Source organism: Nanorana parkeri, unplaced genomic scaffold (assembly GCF_000935625.1).
Source record: "Nanorana parkeri isolate BGI_ZX_2015 unplaced genomic scaffold, ASM93562v1 scaffold65, whole genome shotgun sequence".
Taxonomy (NCBI): domain Eukaryota; kingdom Metazoa; phylum Chordata; class Amphibia; order Anura; family Dicroglossidae; genus Nanorana; species Nanorana parkeri.
This window is the reverse complement of record NW_017306333.1, coordinates 2,577,242-2,599,391: the sequence shown is the minus strand read 5'-3', so window position 1 is coordinate 2,599,391 and position 22,150 is coordinate 2,577,242. Positions and strand designations below refer to the sequence as shown.

Genomic DNA, 22,150 nt, shown 5'->3' with positions numbered 1-22,150 from the left:
CAAATATAAGTGAATGGGAACAAGTAACAAATATAAGTGAAAGGGAACAAGTAACGAATATACCGTAAGTGTAAGGGAACAAGTAACAAATATAAATTAATGGGAAAAAGTAACAAATATAAATGAATGGGAACATGTTACAAATATAAGTTAACAAATATAAAGTAAGTTTTAGCCAAATTTGGCAGCAAGTGCGGAAATACACTTTAAAGTAGCTCTAACCCCTCACAGCCTCTTTATATACTGTAATCGGCTCTATACCTTATTTTGGTTACATGTCTATATTGATAAATTTCACTTATTAACCTACTACGCTCATTTTATTATGCTGGCTCTGACAGAGAGATCAAAAATGTGTTTTCCCCACAAGGCACATATTTTACAAGCTCCAGCTGTTCATGGAGAGCTGTACGCTCTGCACTTGTGCAATAGCAGGATTTCCCTTCTGAAGTAATTGTTCACTTGCTGGGCGTGTATTGCGTGGGAAATTCCTGCCCTCTATGGACTTCTACAACATGTTTAATAGTATGTAAGAAGTCAGTTCCCCTAATGATAAAGTGATTTTCATATCTGAACGATGGCAAATTGTAGCCCCAGTTGTAGCACATCTCTTTTTGACGTTCCTCCAGTTATTATGGAAACCTTCTGTGAATTGATGGACTGCAGTGATGGAGATTTAGGATGGAGAGGCCTGGGTAAGTAAGGAATACCTCTTACATGACCAACACCTGCTTTGGAATAAATATTTGACTGATTTATTAAAGGCCTATCTCCAGTTACAAAAAGAAAAAAAAACTGCCCTTGCACTGGGGCTACCCCCACACTGCAAGGGTTAAATGTTAATTTTTGTCTAGGCAAGCGGTGTAAAGCACTTTTACTTACCTGATCACCTCTCCCACTGGTTCCGAGACTAGCAACCGCAGCCTCTTCCCCACTACACTCCGTCGGTCTTAGGCCAACTGACATCGTAACATCTAATGTAGGGCCCATAGCCCTGCAGTACATGTGAGGGTGCCAAGGGACAATCCACAAGCCGGAGCATAGAGAGGTGAGCAATGGCGATTGGGATCAGGTAGGTACACCATACCCTTAGACAATAACAACCAGTTTTCTTTTAATTCGAGATAGGCTTTAATTACATCTTTTTATTTGGCTTTAATCATGATATTCCTCTTTTAGTATGACAGCACATAATACAGTTAGAAAGCATTTCTTCTGTACTTAAAGTGTATGATGTTTAGTTGTGAATGGAGTAAGAAAGTATTAAACCCCGTGAGGTTTCTATTGCTGTTTCATCTGGAGAAATCCACTCTCTCTATTTGTCCGGGTGACCAGTGTCTCTGATACAGTAAGTGATGATATTTGGCAGTTGTCACTGGAACAGAATGTGGGAAATGTTCTAATGGGAACACAATCAGCTTCTGGGTTTCCAATAGACATTTGTGTTTAGTTTTGTTCCAAATCAAAATTCGTATGAATTTTCCAAAGTTCGGACATTCGAACACATCCAAATGCATCCGAATCCAAATTTCCGTTTGTGAATTTTGGATCCCCTCCGAATTTCGTTCAACAACTACATTGAATTGAACATGCGACTTTTCTGGCCGATCAGATGTGTTTTTCGGTTTAATGCATTCAAATGGGTCTGAATCCGAATTTTCGAATTACATCCGGGAGCCCCCGAATGCCATTCGTTAATACTAAATATATATATATAATACTAAAACTGATGCTCCAAGACCCGAATGGAGTCCAAATTTCTGAATAGCATTTGAGAGCTAACGAATGCCATTCAGGTCTGGAAGCCTCAGGTTTAATATGGCTCCCAGACCCATATTGCTTTCTGGAGCTCCCGAATGGTATTCGGAAATTTGGACTCCCGAATGACATTCAGGTCAGCTAGTATTAATATCTGTATATGGTTTTCTGTGGTATTCGCAACCAATATTCATAAACTCATGAGTAATAATAAAGTAACAATAAAAATATACTGTATGTATCTAAATTTACTACCAAACTAAAACCCTATCTGTCTTGATGTATAGGGCATACTACAAAACTCCAAATATATAACATGTGTAACCCGTAAAGGATTGTATCATTAAGCTGCCCCATCCACCCCCTTCTGTCCATTCATTTACAGAATGTCTTGTATTCTGTTCACAAAATACAAACTGTTTTATTAATGGATAAGAGGATGTCCACCCTCCTCTTTTCACATAACGCCTTGTATCTTTAACAGAATGCAAGACATTCTGTGAATGGATGGAAGGAGGAGGAGGGGGTGGGACCGTAAACAACACAATCCTTTACTATATGAGACCAGTAGCACTCAGTCACAGCACTAGATGTACGATATTGGATGTACTTTTGAGCATGAAAGAAGCTAGGATTTTTACAGTAAACTGCCCCGATCTGGACTTAGGATGATCTAAATTCGCGATAACTTGTGTGTACAGATTAAAACTCAGAAAATTGATTTTTGGTGTTAAAACCCCACTGAATTACAGTTTAAGTTAGCTACATACTGTATATTACAGGTGCATTAAAATAAAAGTTGTGCAAAGTCTTGAATTTCTGTAAGCCTGCCAGTGTGTTTTAGAGGAAGACTCTTGCTCTCTGTGTGGAAGGTTCATAATGCCCCCCTCCTTTGAGTCAGAGCTAAACCTATCCAAACAGCAGGGAGTATGAGCTTTGTTGCTTACAGATTGGGGTGTCTGACCTCTGTAGAGAGACCGCTGCTTCCATACAGAGAGCAAGGGTCCTCCTCTACAGCATTTTCCAACACAGTTGGCCAAAGAACACTTTAATTAGCTTATTTCAAACAGCAAATGGCAACCTAACCTAAGATCATGGCAACACAAAATACGGTATGTAAATGCATGTTGTAATAAAACATTTATTTCCCGCAGCTGAGCGGCTATCTTCCGATTGGAGGGACTTCCGTAAAGTTGAGAAGTATGCTGAACAAGGAAAAAGCAGAACAAAGGAGCTTGTCTGGAGTTGGGCACATAAAAATAAGACTGTTGGTGATCTGTTATTAGTTCTACAGGAAATGGGACAGCAGAGGGCAATCTCCTTATTCAGAGGTAAAATGTGACGGTTTTCAAACATTCTGAGTCAGAATAATCTGCCTGATAAAAAAAACATAAACTAAAAAAATAGTGTCCTGGGGCATTTTTTAACAGATGTTAACAGTGGTGTTTGATCTCAAACTAAACTCAAATGCGCTGGCATGAACACTAACTAGAATCATAGTAAACAATATTTTGAACGCATTTTTTATGGGCACTGTATCTTTTTTTTTTTGCCTTGCATAAATGTGCATATACTATTTAACTAGTAGTAGTAGTAGTAGTTTGTTACATTTAATTTATTCTATGATGTTGATCACAATTTACCAGTTATCCAATTGGCTTCCTCAGCACAAACTATTTTTTTAGCAAAGGTAACTACTTGGATGGGTGTTGAAATGTATTTAACATTAAAGAACAAATTCAAATTTGAATAAGACTTAAAGAAAAACATCACCCCCTCATCCCCACACCTTCTTAATTTTATTTACCAGTCTCTTCTTACCATATCCACTGGGTTGGATTTTAAAAACATTCCCACGCACAGCAAATCCAGCATTATTTGTTGAAACCCACCTCTGCACGTCACCATTTTCCTTGTTGACATTATGGGGAGCCAGCTGCCTCTTCTGGGTTCTTGCAGCTGGCCCCCTAAAAATGTACCACTGAGCATTCACAATGTGTGGTTGATGGTTGTGGTTGATACTACTGTATCCGAGGAAGCTGCGGCCAGTACTGTCAGCTCTAAAAGTCTAGTTTATCATTTGTTGAGGTTTTTCCATAAGTGAATGCTGGCAACAGTCGTGCTATGAAAAGTACAGCAACATATAACAACCAGTATGAGTGGCGCTATAAACTCAAATCTAAAACAAACAGAATTTCACACGGAGAGATTGTATAATCTGATGTAAAAGATTGAGTTGACACTTTTTTTTATGATTTTACAGAACACTGATATATGATACAAGTGACGGTCACTAGTCACTTTGTTTTGTTTGCTATCATTGATTCACATAAGATTGTTTTTCTACAATTGATTCACGAAGGTTATATGATATATATAATAGATTCACATAGGATTATTTTTGCTATAATTGTTTCACATATGATTCAACACTACTATCTATGCTATTTATTTTTGCCACATTTATGTTATTTACTTACTTATACTGAGTATTGATTCAAAATGAAGGTTCATGCAACCGATATAAGTGAGCAGCTGTACCTAGAATACCCAGCAAATTTATACAGATCCAGCGTAGAAAATGTGGGGTTAAAACTCATAACAATCAATCAGCTTTCAGTGTACAGAAGTATATTAAGTAGAAATTAATTTTAACTGGTAACTTTGTTCTTAGGTGTGTCAAATGTGGGTCTGCCTTTGGAACTCAGATTTACCATCTAAATAACTGCACATTCAGAGTGTCCTTTGTTTCATCTGTCTTGTAGGGTTCAATGCTTTGAAAGCATTTCATGACCAACCACTAAATTAATAGCTTAGTAAAGTGAAATAATGCATGGTGGGATAACATCTTTCATGTTTTCATCTTTTTCATAGAGATTAATGTCCTGTCACCTGTCAGCTTGCAGGAGATTAAAGAAGGGACTAAGAACTTCAGCAGCGACTTCCTAATTGGAGAAGGACAGTTCTTTGACGTCTACAAAGCAGACATTAAGAAACAGTTATGTGTTGCCAAGTTGCTTAAAAAGGTGAAGAAATAATTACATAGCTACAGCTTACTGTTATTTTGTTATCAATGAAAGAAACTCTATCTGTAACTTTACAAGCTGCATAAATGCATTATGTATGTGCTGCAACAGAATATTTTAATTGACTGCAATCTTTTCCTTTAGAAAGCAGCCATTGAGCTCTAGGCAGGTGAATGTGCCTTGGCACCATTTCTCAAAATATGCATGAAAATAGCACTCTGGGAAAATGTAGTCACCTGAATCTGCTGCATCAGAAGGGAGATTTCCCCCCATTAACTCTGATTGTGCATTTGACCTTCTTGGCAGGTCAGATGCTGCAGCAGGGGAACTAAGCTGTGTGATACTTTCATAGATTTTACACTCAGGTCATAGGGTAAGCAAGAGGACTGAGTTTAGCAACTGGCTGGCCAAAGACTGAAAAGCAGCAGAAGAGCAAATGAGATGTGTCAGTATACATGAAATAAAGGCTAATGGGCATACGGCAACATTTACAGGATTGCCTCATACTTAGGCCAGCTTCGCACAACCAGCACGCCACGTAATTGCTGAGACTAGTTGATACCTGAGAAAATATGGTGCCAGGAGGAAGGAAAACATAGGCATTTTTATAGAGAGCCTGTGATATCTTTGACAGGTTATACGCCCCTCTTAGTATTCCACCTACAACCTACATAATACTCAGCTTACACACATTTTACATGAAAAATATGTTTGTTGCTAGGTCTGCTTTTATGGCACTATAGTAAGTTTATTTTATTGGTAGATATTTTGTGCATTATTGTTTCTAGGCAATAGTTGAATCTCAACTTGCTTTGCAGAAGTGGAACAATTATAAAAAATGATGGCTTGCAGGTTGTTCCTGTATGTTGGCACAGGTCTGCATCATAATTTAAAAACCTAGTCACTTCTACATGCTGTACCTTTTGAGGTCCTTTAAAGTTTTAAATGCTGCACATGCTTATCACAAATACCAATATTATAGGTGATCTTCAACTTTTTTGAGCCATCATTCATACAGCATGGCTGCAAACCAAATAGAGGCTACGATGGCACCTTTCTTGGTTGTAAGGAATAGGAGATTGTAGTTCAGGTTTATCCTCCTCAGTCCTCCCATGCTGGCCTATTGTTTGAAAAACACTGTAGCAATATGCAGATATTGGCGCTATATTAGAATCTACACCACAATACACTTTGTGGGTTGGGAGATCGACCCAAACACTTGAATATAAGCAAATTTTCATTAAAATGTGCAGTGCTGGTAGAACATTGCAAGGAGCCCAAATATCTTTCCACTAAAGATTTTCCTCTAATTTTCTAGCTAATGTTTTTATACCTCCCGCTATGTTCTTGTACATCTAACATCTACACCTTAACACATTTCACTACACAATGGTGATTGGATCTAGGTTACTGAGACTGGGTAGAAATTCTGGGGTATGTTCCCAACATGCATTTGAACTAAGAAAACCACTTGTATGATGGTAAATATTATTAAACAAGTCCACTTTAATGTGGCTAACTACTATTAGTTATACTGTGACCTGGATAAATAAGAACTTAGATAAATAAGAATAAGCAGACTTGCTTTAGAATTTGATCCATTCCTGTAAGTAGAACTATAACATACATCTTGTAATAATACTTTTAATCCTGCTCAGTTGATTGGCCTCACTTTACTGTTCTTATTGGGTATTAACCTGCCAAGTAGAGAAGCCACAGCCAGTAAGTTTTCAGTTTTCATTTTGCAGGGATTAAAAGAAAGTTTAGATATAACACTTTACTTTTAGAAAAGTGGACTGTGCATATATTAGTATGTTAAAATTTTCATTTGCCCTCATTAGATTAGGTAATTTTCATTGTAAACCCCCTTTTTAAAATTGTTACTCCAAATAACGCAACCAATATTTCTGCTTTTTGCCTGTACAGAAGAATGCTTTGGCAGACCATCAGAAGCAAGTTAAATCATTCCTGGCACAATGGGAATGCTTACCTAGGTAAGAATGTATAGAATGATCTTTATTTGGACATATTTATTTATCACCGGCATTTATGCAGAGCTGCCAATTTACGCAGCACTTTACATACTGTACATTCACATAAGTACCTGCCCTCAAGGAGCTTATAAGCTACGGTCCCTACCTCATATACACGCACACACATACTAGGGACAATTTAGCCACATCTGGTGAAGGAAACCCACACAAGCACCGAGAAACCCCAGCTCTGGAGAAATTGCAACTTTACCCAGGTGGGAATATTGTCCTTGTTTATTTTAGGGTCATGACGATCTGGTGAATTAACCCTGACTGGGGGATAAGGAGAGGCATTGCACTTATATGGCAGATGATTCCTGTGGTTTATATGAAAAAACAGGAGTGATAGAGCACAAAAATAATCATCAGTCGCTGAAAATAGGCTTCACCATTTTTACACATTGAGAATGTCTTTTTACACTTTTCAGTGGACAACAATGCTTGTTTGACTTTTTGTCATTTTCCACATTCATTGTTTTAATTTGGGTTTAAATGCATGCACTATTGTATTATTGTTTTTATTTAATTTAGCGTTAAGTATTTTTACTATCATTTTTTTATTTAGAGTTGGTCACAAATAATATGAATTAATCAGAAGAAATAATTAAAATAAGGACAATGGAAATCTTCATTTTATTATAATACGTTCGTATTCATACTGTACATGTTGATTTAGCCAGAAATGTAATGTCCCTGTCACTTCCTGTCAGGGGCGTCCTGAGGCGTGGTGTCACCTGGAGCAGTCACCAGGTGAAACCCTGTCATGACATCATCGCGCACGCACGTGACATCATTGTGCACGCGCATGATGACATCATGCGCTGTTACCTGCCGGCGGCAATCTTGGTGATGGATGCCTGCAGAGAGAAGAGGGGACGATGAGGTAGATCTTAAATTTTTTGTTTTTGGGTTTAAATATGCTTTAAACTGCAGTGCATCATTCTAAAGAACTAAAAGGTTGACTTTGTATGTGTAAACTGGTGTCAATTTCATCATATTTTTAAAGATGTGCTCTCCCATCATATTTATAATACCAGCTCCTAGGTGTAGAGAAGATGAAGTATTCTTGTCTATTCTACCTAATCCCACAAGTGCAGCTGAATCAGTGACCTGGCTCCCATATTATACCTTAATCCAGATTCACAGGAACTTTAATTTCCTGTCCAGCAGTGATCTATGTTACCATCTCCAAAGCAGGAGAACAACTTACTAGTTAGGAGCACTTAGTCTAAGCTTTGAGAAGGAGACCCCTCATGAGAAAACAGTAGACTAGCAAAAGAAGAAAGTAGACTAGCAAATAACATTGAATAGGCCATAACTGATTTAACAAAGTTAGTATTTTGTTAAAGTCACATGACACAGACAATCATGACAGCCCTTAGAAATGTTATTATCACTAAATGCAACACAAATACATAATTGGTTAGTGATTAGCTCATGTTTCGTGATTGGAAAAGTTTGAGCATTCAAAAATATACGTTAAAGCAGATGGTAGACTTGAAAAACCAAATATATTCACTCCAGAAAAGATATCTATTACCAACAGACGAACACAGAGATCAAATGTTCATTTAAGCACATCAGTCACATTTTAGAAACATGTGTCATTTAATTAATTATTCCTCAATAAAAAATAATTTAGGCTCATAGATGGCATAGACCAATAACATAGATAAATGACACTTCCCTGCCCTTTTCCCTGTTCCTTAACCCAACCTGTCTGACTAGCTTTTTCTAGTATAAATTAACCCTACTGGAAAAGCAATCATACTTATAATTTGATAATTTACTGTCTTTCTTCAGCTTAAAACACTTTTCATCTGTTTAGAATCCATCACCCAAATGTATTACAATTGCTTGGATATGTCAGAGCCGATGAATCAACATGTTTTGTGTACCCATATCTAAAACACGGATCCCTCTTCCATAGGTTGCATCATACCGTAAGTTTCAATTGTTATCTGTTCACAAGTGTTTCCTTAAATATATTAGAAAAATTGTATTATTTAGTGTATTAACATAATATTTTCTGTTATTGTTGCTAATAGATAATTTTGTTATTTTTGTGAATCAATTTGTATTCATATTGACTTATTTCATTATATCATAGGATAAGGCTTTACCTCTTTCCTGGCAAGTACGCTACAATATTCTATTTGGAGTAGCAAAGGCTATTCAACACCTACACACAATGTATACTACTCCTATAATATGTGGAAACATAACCAGGTAAGTAGAGCCATAAAAAACACCTCTTATTAAAAAAATTATAATAATGAAATGTGTTTTTTTTTAAACTCTTTATTTATATTCAGCAAGCCATATACATCATAGACACATATATGAAAAACATAATAATATAACAAAAATAACCCACAAAAACAGTTCACACAATTGTGCAGACAGAAGAACGTGAGCCCAATAAGAGAATAAGAGAGTTGCACCCTAAAATGAATGCTGGGCGAAGTAATCAGATTAAAAAATGAAAAAAAAGTGCAGCAGGCGCCTGCTGGGTTGACTGCATAAAGTGAGTCTAGGGTATTGTTTTATCTGACTCCGTTGTGTACCGTCCCCCCCCCGCTTTTACTGTGTATTAACTGTTTACTTCAAAGAGGTACAACGAGTCTAAGTGCATATCCCTTCATGGTAAGTTTTGTATGAGTGTTGAAGATAGAAGAAGCAAGAATGAGAATAAGAAACCAGTAAAAATGTGGGAGGGGATAGGGAGAGAGAAGAAGAGAGGCTGTTCAGCTGGAGAGAGCAGAGAGAAGAGAGGGATAGTGGAGAGAAAGAGAGAAAAAAGGGTGAAAGTGAGGAATGGTGCATCTGAATCTGTCACTGGATGGACGGGTACAGAAAATCTATATATTGGTGAGAAAAGGGGCAGGCTGATCATTGCTTCTGTCTCTAAGGAACGACCTACCGCTAGAAACGGCTTGATATAATATGACCATAATTGGAATGGGCATTCTGCAACTCAGGAAGGCTCAGGTGGCATTACTTTGCATGATGGGAGAAATTAATAATATGGTCTAACTGAGCAGAAGGTGGTTTTTAAGTTCTTTTCCCATCTATGAAGAATAGAGTTCAGAGGCAAGCCTCTGGTACCCAACAAAGAGTCCTACCAGTTTTTGTTGGGTACCAGAGAAAGAGTAACTAGCAGTGAACCAGGTTGAGAACAGAGTTTCTCAAATGGTGTGAGTGAGCAGATAAACGTTTTGTGGTCCAACAGAAAGCGCCAAAAAATTAGAGAGTTGGTTACGTTTCCAAAAGTCTATTTCTGGTACCCTGGATTGCAAAACCGTGACTCTGGCTAACTGCCTACCTGTGGGTAAGAAAAATTGCTGCGCTCTGAATTTATTTCTTCTAACCCATGAACTGATCATTATGGCTAGGGAAGAACTGGGCATTATGGCTAGGGAAGAACTGGGAGTGCCGTATGATAGGTGACATAGGAGAAGGAAAATGTGTGACGTCCCATTTCTGTACAATCTGCTCAATGGATGCACAGCAACATTCAGACTGAGAGAGACATAATCAGGGATGACATCATCAATATGCTGTTACTATTTATTTTTTAAAACACTTGGGTGGGATCAGGTTATTTTGATCAATGGCATCTAACAAAAGTACTGGAATTATAAGATAACCAGTATTAAAGATTCCTTAAATACTTCCATATCTCGATCACATCAGTATATAGCTGTTTGCCTGAAGTCCAGCTTTAAAACCATATTTTCACAAGTGCCTTTTCCAGAGTGGAAAATTATAAAAGTATACATTTTGTAGATATTTAAGCTGGTTTACCAAAGGCGGTGACAATTTCCACTCAATAAATTGTGTGAATATTCACTGTAATTATCAAATCATGGGGAAAAATCGAATTCCTCTTTATTTTGAATACCCAAGCATGTGCAGATGAAATAAGTAAACTGGAATGTGTTTTTTTGGGGGGCATAATTGAATTAAATATTTACACAATATATTGATTAAAGATTGTCAACTCCTTTAGTGAATCAGCCAAAAGGATTCTGAATGGGCAGAACACGTTCTATGGTGTTGGGTTAATTCATCTCATGTGCAATCTGCTGGTCAGAGCCACTGTACACCTACCAAATTACATGAAGGACACATTGCCAATATGGTGTTCAGTGGAGTTACTGAAGTCTGGAAGTTCTGGAAAAGTATAGGATAATCAAGATTTATTTTTTAGTGGAGTAAACCATATGCATTCTGTCCATTGCAGCATGCCTTACTGATCTGAGAGTATTAAACACCCCCACTTGTATTATTTTGTGTCACTGTTATAGTGTGACTTTACAAATTACTGTATAACACTGCAAACATGCTTAATTTTTCCATCTCCTAACTGTGGTTCATATTTTCTCTGTTCCAGCAAAAATATATTGCTTGATCAGCATTTTCAACCAAAGCTCTCAGACTTTGCCATGGTCCATTTGTGGTCTTACCTGATAAATCAAATTAAAACTATCAAGATGGATCATGCCACTCTGAGGTTCCTGGGATATTTGCCAGAGGAGTACATTAGGGGAGATCTGTCAGTGAAAACTGATGTGTATAGTTACGGAATTGTGAGTATGTGAAGAATCACCTTTAAAACTTTGATTTTCAACCAGGAATTTCATTACAGAGGTTTATACTCCACATAAAGTTTTATGAAGATGAATCTTGCTGTTAATGCTTAACTATAATTTTCAGAAAGAATAGGTAAACTAAATACTGTCTGGCAAAAACAAAGAAATATGTTTGTAAGATAGTTTTCAGTCTAGGGAGAATTCCTAAAACAGATCTGTGGGTAAAAGAAAATAATAAAGCTAAAAGCAGCATCATTTATCGGATGGCATATACTCTGGCCAGGCCCCATCCAACAGGACGCCAGCAGGCACAGAGTTGCCTGCTTCTTGCCTCACTCTGCCAGGGTCTGATTGGACACTGGACAGAGGCTGCAAGAAAAAGTGAAATCAGGCAGCTGATTAGGGCACTCGCTTTACAGCAGAAGGGGCCCGGTCCCAATACATGAGAACTATGGCATGGCAATGTATGTGGTGCAGTGTGGTGCAATGGGGCAGAAAAATGGTGTGGGTGCATTTTTAGGTTTGTTTTGGTGCGTTTCCAGCCCATTTAAATGAATGGGCTGCCTTATCACAACACACATTGCCATGTGACACAATGCACATTAATGCACTGCACTGGACCACCAAATGTGAATAGGGCCTTAAGCCATGTGAATCAAAGGTGACAGTTGTAAGCATCTCACACTTTTATCCATCCTTATTAGTTTAAACAGCTCTCACTGTCATGTTGGTAATGGATAGCTTGGACTGCATGTAAATGTCACCAAAAATATAAATAAATGCCTTTAAAATAAGACAAGGAGTTCATATATGAAACATAACAGCTTACAGTTATCCCTCCTCTGAACTGTAACCATCCAGTGCCTGACCCAAACCCTAATTGTCCCTAATAGAATCCTAAACGGAGAGAAATATGTGGGCTGGTCATTAGGTCTAAAACAATTATGTAATTAGGTCTAAAACAAGGTATGTAATGAAAATGAAAAGGTTTTATTTAAGAACATACTTAAGCATGTTGATGGGGGGCAAAGAGGGAACCAGGGAAGGCAAACAATTAGCAAATTAAACTTTAGCATTAGAACTTTGTAAATATGACAACATTTTTAAAACAAGTCATGATAAGGTGATAGTTTCTGCAGCAAGAAGTATTACGGTTGTTTATTTATATGTAAACTCAGAGACCCCACTATTTTACAAAGGGAGTGTGGACCTCTATAGCACTTTATAAAGAGTACAGCCTCTGTAATTAACATGCTACTGCTTTTTTAAGTATGATTTCTATACTTCCCATATTAGATCATAATGGAGGTTTTAAGCGGGTGTCAAGCTGTGGTTGTAAATGGATCTAAAGCTACGTTCCTTGTAAGTATTTTTGTAATATAAAAACAAACAAAACATTTTTTACATTTGCATATGCAAATCATATACTGTATATCAAAAGGTACACTACATACTGTATATTGTAGTTTAAAATCCTTATCTTGGTACCTGTCTACATTGTACATGTGTTTTGCATCAATAAACTTTGGCATATCTGTAAGCAGCATGGACCCTCTTCTTTGGATTTTGCTATTTACACATCTCTGCCACACAGCACAGCCCTATATGAATGGGGAGACCTGATTTTTCTCTGCTGCAGTTAAACACTTACAAGTCTTGTCCACCCCCAGCCTGTGAATGGACAGTCAAAGAAGAAGTAGCTGACTGACGAGCTCATCTCTCTGTCATTCTGTTCTCTCCACCTATCAGCATGTTCTTAGCAAATAAGCACTGAAGCACAGCTAATTTGCTCCTAGTACTACCTCTCCCTCTCACAGTCTAAGCTATGATGTATAGGGCATTGCAAAAAAAGCTCATACCAAGTTAAATTCAGGTATGTACGCTGCTTGCACTAAAAGCTGCCTTAATTTGTGTCTTGTATATAAGTCTGGAGTTCAGGTTTAATGCAGTTGCTTCAAGCAAGTAGGAAAATCTTTCAGAAGTAAGAGATTAAAACTGTTTGTGTATCTCTAGCACAGGGGTAGGCAACCTCAGCACTCCGGCTCTTGCAGAACTACAAGTCCCATGAGGCATTGCAAGATACTGACAGCGACAGGCATGACTCTTAAAGGCAGATACATGATGGAATTTGTAGTTTCATCACAGCTGGTGTGCGGAGGTTGCCTACCTCTGCTCTAGCCTAACAAATATTTGTTTTAAATGCCCTTTATATGCTTACATGTTGTTCTTGTGTCTTGTATAACTCTGTTCTTACATATTGAAAGCAGTACATCGCAGGTATATGCTGTAAATACACTATTTGTGGCTTCCCATACAGCATTATCTGTGACTGGACAAGAGAGCAAGCAAGCTCTTCTTGGGTACATCTAGTATGCTTGTGGTTGTATTTGCCTAGGCACCTCCACCTATCTAATGAAACTTGTTTTCTTATTTAACAGAGGGAGATTTTTTTGGAGCAAATGGAAAAAAATGGAAATGAATCCCTACTCCATTTTAAGGATATGAAGACAAGCAAGTGGCCTTGTGGTGTACTGAAAAATCTTCTGGGTGTATCAATTGATAGTGCAGCAATGCGTGCCAGACAGAGGCCCACAATAAATGAGGTAAGGGGTATAATCTTTGTCTCCCTAATATGAGCTGATGGCTAATTTATTTATTCTTAAAACAAAAAGATTCTTTGTTAAAGTGATATTAAAGTCAAAATGTTTGTGCTGGTAAGCTTTGCTTGTCTCCACAAACACACAGGAAGCAGCAAGGCAGAACTCTCCCCTCACCCCTGCTCCCCTTCCTTCCCCTCTCCTCCCTTTTCCAAGCTAGTAGATGGACAGTACAGGACAGGAAGTTCAGGGAAGCTGAACTGAGAGAGTTGGAGTCAGTTCTTTGGAAACATGATAACTGGAAGTTCTTGGGCAAAAATTTAAACAAATACTTTGATGGACAATGTGCAATTGCTTTATTTCGATTATTATAGAAAAAAGTTTGAGAGTTTAATACTACTTTAATGTTTATTTAGGTTTTGAAAAGAATAGAAAACTGTACGGCTTCTGAAAAGTCCAGTGAGGACCACCCAAAGTCACTGATGCTCATTTCACCTGGCATGTGGCCTTTGCACGGTAGCCTTTCCAATGATCCTGTGGAGACAGATGAAACCATGGATGATGCCATTATTGTATATGAAAGAAAGAAGGAAACAGAATGCAGCCAATCAGAGGTGACATTTTTAGGCAACACCAGAAAAGACAGAGCAGAAGAAAAAGTTACTTCTTTGTTAATGCAAAGCAAAGCTATGTTGCATGACGATAATGTCCTGTACACCCGGGACACTCCTCATACAAGCAGGCCAGTGGAGTGCAGCTGCTCATCTGGGCCATCCAGCATAACCTTCTGTGAAGAGTGTATAGCAAATGGTTTTGGCCAAGACCAGTAAGAAAAAGTGAATGCTGAGTAATATTAAATTATAAACAAAAATACAATACAGTAGTATGGTGTATTTTGTATCTGTAATACAGATGTCAAGGTATGTTAATGGTAATAGAATGTGGATAATATATTATGGAGAATATGAAGTTCCTAGCATGCTTCTTTTTGTGTGTTCATATATAATTTTTTGTAATCATTAGGATTATTTATTTTAGCGTAACAGGTACAGTTTTTATTATAACAGCTCTGCATTCTGTCCAGATTGGGGTTTTACAATATAAGAACGAGGTTGACTTTTTAGCAGTAAAGTGGGATTATGTGTTTCCTCATAAAACAACTCCCAACACCTGCAGTAGTCTTTTACTTGTTATTTCTTTAAAAAAGTTATCTTGTGCCATTTTTATATATAAATTATTTTGCTGTCAGTATGGTCTTTGTTATTTATTTCAGTTAATAAAAACTTTTTTAAAACATATTTTGTTTACCAGTATATTTTTGGCTTGGGTTCGAAGACATGTTGTTTGGGAGCACCCCAACAAGTACCACTAAAATACTTTTTTTACATTTTACTTTATACAATAAGTCACAGCAGTGTGCAAAATCTAGTAACAGCTAACCAGAATTATTCCTTTCATTATATTACTTTAAAAAATTACTTAAAATTACTTAAAATGAAATTGGGTTGTTATACATTATAGCACTTTGCACATCATATTGCCTTTGACACAGCTAACATTAAAGTTCACTAAGGCTAAGTGTTTAGAGATGTGGTAGTCAACTTTGTAACTATAAAGAGCCTCTCAGGGTACATAATACTAAACTGAAAAGGAACAGTAACCATTCCTTTTCAAGTCCAAATGATGTGAAGAGGAAACTGGTGAAGCATTCTGTATGTCCCAGTGATGGTGTGCAGGATGACCGACACCGCTTAAATATTACAAACCAGTAAACAGGCATCATGAAGAATGCCTCCTGCTTCTTGTAGTAAGCATTGTCTAGGTCTGTGACAGAGGCAGGGGGTCCCAGTACCTGACTGACCCACACATAGTATATATTGGCCCCTGAGTACCAGAGGGCCTCTGTGCAGCTGCACAAATGTAGAGCTTTCAGAGCATTTCATAAATTGTATTTGACACTATTATGCTCATGGTCATCTTATATCACATTGAGTAATCAGTCAGGGGTCTTTTGGAAAACAACTATGGCAGTTGCCTTTAGTGAGCATATGGGGTTACAAAATGCTGTGCCTAGAAGCTGTATATTTATTTATTTTTATCACAGATATTCATAAAGCACAGGCTATTTATGCAGCACTTTACATTGCACATTCACATTCCGTCCCTGCCCTTGAGGGGCTTACAGTGTAAGATCCCTATCTTAAATGCATACATACAGGTCTGATTTAGCCAGGTGCCAACTGACCTTTGGAGTGTGGGAAGAAGCCCACGCAAGTACAGGGAGAACATGTAAACTCTTGATCAGGGAATATGGTGCCCTGATCAGGATTCGAACCGGGGACCACCAGTGCTGCAAGTCAGAAGTGATAACCACCTGGTTCCTGACTCCAGCTATGGTTTTCGTTCATCCTGCTCTCAGTGTTCCCTGGCCTGGTTCGGGTGACTACCTGCGTTGGCATCTGACCTCTGGCTTGGCACCGACAACATTCTGGACTTTTTCCATTGTTTTTGGCCATTTTGTTTATTGTTATTTTCAATACACTACTTTATCTTTTAACCTGCACTTTTAATGTCTGTCTGGTTTCTTGGATCCCTGGCACTATGTGGTCAGGTCAGTATGAAAAAAGTTTTCTGCCTATTATTATGTTATTACTACTTTCGGTTTGTTCTTCTTCTTGTTTATTATAGGTTGTATAACCAATGCACTAAAGTTCTATAAAACAGTCTCTATATGAAAAGAAGATATTTCTGAGATTGCTTATTTTCCCCATGATTCATTACATGTATGTGCACTTCCTTTTTTGCCTGCTGCATAAGACCCTTTGTGGTACAATTTGTCCTGCTCACAGATATTTCAAGCCTTTACAAACGTTAAATAAGATAACTTCGAATAAATTTGATAACTGTACACAATGAATAATAGAAACAACAAGCAACTAGATGATGTGAAACGTGGAAAATTTTATTTTATTAAATACATGATCATTTTAAACAAAATTTTAAGTATATGTAAAACCTTACAAAGAACTTTTCTTATTTGCTCCCTTTTGGTCTGTTAAATCAGTGCTGTCCTGAGTTCTTTTGCATTCTGTAGTGTTTTCTCAAGTAGTGTTATTAGCCCTTCCCAGTTTACCTCTGTGAGCTACAGGACACCTCACTCGTATGTTTATGGAGATGAGGAGATGGAGAGGTATTCGGTAGTTCCTATTACACTTCTTGACCTAGAGTAACGCTGTTGCTCTTACACAGCTGGTGAATGAGAGTTGCCACCCTTAGACCTTGTTCACACGAGCAGTGAAGGGGCATTAAAACCATACAGTTGATGTGGGGTTTTACTGCCCGCTAGCTGTCACCTGCAATGGTAGCACTTCAGCCGCACTGTGCTTTATACATTGCCACAGCCGAGATGCTATGGCACAGCACAAAGTATACAGCATGTTACAGTTGACTGGCGGTGCCGCTAGTCAAATGCGGCAATTGAAATGAATGGGACTGTTGCGGCCCAGTAATCCCCATTGGGATTTTAAAAAACTCTACATTCAGGATTTAACAGTATCGCCTTCTGAACACCAGGCAGCCGTTCTTCCACCGCCCTCTGAAAAGCAATCCTCCATGGATCGCTTTTCAGGGTGGATCGCTTCTCAGAGGGCACTAGAGACTGAAGCCCATCTGAATGAGGCCTAACACAAGAAGTGTGTTACTGGCAGGATCACCAGTTGAAAAAAAAAGGAAAACAATCCTAAAAAGCCTTCAACTATTGCATTCTCCACATCTAGGGACTGGCAAGATGCAGTATGTTCATTTTTTTGTTGGGTTTGAATACACTGTAACTAAAACTTATTGTTATAAATGAAAGGTAAACCCCATAAGAGGGCGCTTTAACCCTGCAAGAGAAGCAGAAAGAGAGAACAGATGCTAGGAAATTAAATATTCTGTATCATGTTCAATATTTTAAGGGATTTCTGGCAATTGAAGGAATACATCAGGCCAGCCAACAGCCTTCATGTAGAGCAGGACTGTTGTAACGGTAACAATTGCAGAGCTCATATATATAATTATGTTGCCAATATTCAGTTTATTTGTCCATCTGATTGTTAGCATAACTAGCATGGTACAGGATTGCCAGGAATTGTGAGGCAAACTATAATTTCAATAAAATTGAGCTGTGGCGTCTCTGTTTGATGAGTTTATTAGTGCAGACTATAAAACTGAAATGTGTGTGTCTTCAGTGTAATAGGCTTTGCTAGCAGCAATAATTGTCTGGATGATTTTTGCATCTTTAATATAGCACAGCAATCAGAATACTTCCGTTTTGTATATCATGGACCAAGAAGAACATTTCAACAACTAAATATTGTGGTATGTTTCTAATAAAGCCTACAACGCCTGGTTTCGATCCTTTTCCTTACTGCCTCTTTTTATGTATATGACGTTTATCATCCATAGTAACTGAACCCCTTTATTTGATCCCCAATTCCTTCCCTATTATACTTTTGCTTGTGTTATTTATTCACTGCATCTTATTACATTTTGTGATGTAAGCATACGCATAACACTTTATGATGCTGGGCCATCTCAGTACAGACAAAACACAACATTTAACAATGAGGATATTTTAAACTTCTTCTTATTGAGATAAATTCCTTCACCTGACCTTCTAAGCCCCTTCCCTCTCATTTAAAGGTTACCTATGGTGAAAAACTAAAAATAAATATGTATTTTTACATTGAATTTCCATAATTTCGATGCCACTCCTAATATTCATATCTATCTAGACGTTTGTAAACTTACTCAATGCACTGAGACAATTTCACTGAACTACAACTCAACATCTGAACAATGCAACATTATTATTGCTTGCTGAAAGCAATGCATGATAGTCTTAAGGAATTGAGATTGCATCACATCAAGCAGCAGGAAAGAGATAAAATGCACGCTGGGAATTCAGGAAATTGTTGAAAGTGATGGGCAGACAGAGGGCAGCACTCACTACATAAAAGTAAGCTTTGATTGCATTATCAAATATAATACATATCAAAGAAATGTATTCCTATTACAATACTGATGTTATAACAGGACGCAATGCAGCAATATGTGCTGTGACTTTACAGCTCCTTTACTATGCAATTCAAGGTGCTCAGAGACCTGCACAGGCTCTGGCATTTGAGAGCTGAATGACAAAGATCCTTGGTTCTTCCCAGGGACAATTTAATTGATTTGAAGAGAAGCACAGGTGCTTGCACTTTGCCATAGATATAGTTAGAGTGGTGTCATCAGGAAGTGCATATACTGAAATTGTCTCATTGCATTGAGGAAGTACATGGGAATCTTTTTTTTTTCCCCATTTTTAATAAACAAGTAAAGAACACACAAGAGAGAGGCACAACACACCCCAAAACAAGCAACAAGCAGGTTGCAGTAATAAGGAAGAAACAGACACGAACATCACACATACCAAACACACACACTACCAATCCTACCCCCCTCCACAATTGAACCATCAAAAAAGGGGTGAACCACAACAGCAAAGGAACAGCAGATTAAAAGCAACAGATATGCTCCATGTTCACGCACCAAGAAGCATAGAAATAAAAATAAAAACCAATAGCGCCAGAGATGACCACTCCACTGAAGAAATATATATGCAGAGGTTCTACAGGTCGCTGCCCCACATCAGTCAGGGAGACTGTAATATCTGATGAGAAAACAAAAACAAGGGGTGCCTTCCCTAGAGTAGATACATTTTTGTTTTATAAATGCCAAAAATGGAATGATACTCACAAAAGAGTAGGTAACATTGCGCCTTCAAATCAAAGGGTAATCCTCAGTCTTGGCAAAAAACAAGAGCAGAATAAGAGAGCTGCACAAATGGTGGTTCCTATGTGACAGCACAGTATGCCTGGGTTTACGCGTTTTTGGGGCCACGCCCCCTTCCTCGCGTAAACCCAGGCCTACTGTGCTGTCACAAAATTTTTTTTAAATGTATCTACTCTAGGGAAGGCGCCACTTGTTTTTGTTTTCTCACCAAGAAGCATAGACCCAAGTCATGAACCCCACACTTTGGTAAATTTCTTAGGGCAGGCTCTGGCTTCATAAATCAGTTTGTATTTGGGAATCACGTCCTCCACTAAATTTAGAACTAAGTCAACTGAAGGAAGCCGGAGTTGTTTCCAATGTAGCAAAACAGCTTTATAGGAATAAAAGCATAGTAGGCGAATAAGGGATTGCGTTGCAGAGCGCTCAACAAAGGGTTCCACAATACCCAAGAGCATTACTAATGGGGAAAAGAGAGAGAGAGATATTCAATTTACTATGTATAAGTTCATGCTACATGCGTGGATAGGGGTTTGGTTAGAATATTATGGAGAGCCCCACTTTTTTCTGTTTGTTGAAACATTTTTCTTCAATTATCATAAAATGACCTGTTCTGGTCAATTATATCACCAAGGGATACCCTGGAATTCTCAGAGTCAGATTATGTTTAAAAATTACAACACTGCACATTTATCAAAAAAAGGGGAAAAACCCCCCACAGTGGGGTGTATTATACAATGTGGTGGTACACAGTAATGGCCCACTCATACCATGTGCATTGGCTGCCTTGCTTCATGCAGGCCCAATGCAATAACAAGCATTATATCCATTGATTCCAATAGGGTCAGTTAACACCCATGTGTTGTGTTGTTGTGTGCTGAGTAAAAATGGAACATGCTGCATTTAAATGCCGCTCAACATGTTACACAGTACAAGGAGGTAAACAATTATGTATTTTGGCTCCTGCTGTAAATAGAAAGAAGTGGGTGTGACTTCAGCCTAGAAAATTTGCTTGTGCTCAGATCCCCAGGGCCCAATCACACTTTGCTCTTCTTGTGCGTTGCATTATATTGCACATAAGTGATATTTAAGTCAAAAGGTTTTTAAGCTATTTCAAATACTGATTAAATCACTTACAAAGGTTGCTGCTCCTTGATGTTTAAAAGTTTTAGTTTACTGCAGAATCAGCTGGTCCCCTGAGCACTGGCACCCTGTTTTAGGGTGGCTCCTTTCCCTTGCAGGGTCTTATGAAGCCACCCTTGTGTTTGCTAGTAAGCTGTGTCTGTCTCCACAAACACACAGGCTCAGCAAGGCAAGCCACTCTCCAGCTCAATGCTCCCTTCTCCTTCTCTCCTCTCCGTGCACACAATTTTAAGGCTTGACATGTTTGGTGTCTTTTTACCCGACGTGACCCCGGCTTTTATATTTTACCAAAAATTGGGTAAATATTAATGTTTTATAATTTAATATAGGAGAACATTTTCAGTAATTTTTCCTTAACCACTTCCCGGCCGGCCGTTGTAAAAAACAGCCGGCCAGGAGCTTTCTAGATCTGAGCGAGCGTCTTTAGACGTCCGCTCAGCCACGCCCCCTCGCGCGTGCCGCTGGGCGCGCGCGAGCGGGAAATACCCGATATTTAAAAACAGGCAGCGATGCCTGTTATCATACAAGCGATGTATGAGGTCCCGGTATGTGCGCCCTCCCCCCCTCCCGCTGTCACGCTGGCCCCGGGCTCCGCTGTGCTCGGTGCGAGCCCGGGACCAGCATAGTGCCTCTGTCACAGGGGATCAGAGGGCGATCGGTACACGAACTCCCTCCGGTCCCCTATTACATCACTTCCGCATTCTTGTGTCACTCTCCAGGTTCAGATGCTGGAGAGAAGCTGATGAAGCAGATCTGTGCTTCATCAGCTTCTTCAGGGGGGTCCTAGGTGACATTAGGGGTCTTGGAGACCCCTGATGTCTCCATAAAGAGGACCGGTCAGTTCTTTTGCTATCACATAAGGGGGTTTCTTAGCCCCTATGGGATAGCAATAAAGTTAAGTAAAAACAAAAATAGGAAAAAAAAAATTAAAGTCCCCCCCCCCAAAATGTAAAGTTACACATAAAAAAGTTTTTAAAGTTACACATAAAGTCCCCACCCATACATACACGCATGCAAACAGGCGTTGGGTGCGCATACGTGCAAAAACGACGATTGCGCCTATTACGCCGCACATGTTACATATCGTCGCGAATGTCGGAATGAGAGCAATAATTCTAGGGCTATCAATCACTGATAACACTAAACTGATGAGCGGTAAAAGTTTTTAAAGCGTCACCTATGGT

At 38.6% G+C, this 22,150-nt stretch overlaps 1 protein-coding gene across 1 annotated transcript; it reads left to right on the top strand.

The window, feature by feature from the left end:
* Positions 1-521: 521 nt before the first annotated feature.
* On the top strand, positions 522-14,839 carry IRAK3 (interleukin 1 receptor associated kinase 3). Its single transcript, XM_018576345.1, has 9 exons — positions 522-695; positions 2,913-3,089; positions 4,633-4,784; positions 6,711-6,778; positions 8,646-8,760; positions 8,928-9,046; positions 11,214-11,409; positions 12,709-12,786; positions 14,426-14,839. The coding sequence occupies exons 1-9, from the start codon at positions 578-580 to the stop codon at positions 14,837-14,839; spliced, it is 1,437 nt and encodes a 478-aa protein (XP_018431847.1). The 5' UTR covers positions 522-577.
* Positions 14,840-22,150: the final 7,311 nt, after the last annotated feature.

What these genes read in the sequence shown, in the direction of transcription:
- IRAK3 (XM_018576345.1), top strand. Translation starts at nt 578, where the DNA reads ATGGCAAATTGTAGCCCCAGTTGTAGCACATCTCTTTTTGACGTTCCT. An exon ending in TTTAGGATGGAGAGGCCTGG is followed by an intron (nt 696 to 2,912) that starts GTAAGTAAGGAA and finishes TATTTCCCGCAG; the next exon opens with CTGAGCGGCTATCTTCCGAT. An exon ending in ATATGTGGAAACATAACCAG is followed by an intron (nt 9,047 to 11,213) that starts GTAAGTAGAGCC and finishes TCTCTGTTCCAG; the next exon opens with CAAAAATATATTGCTTGATC.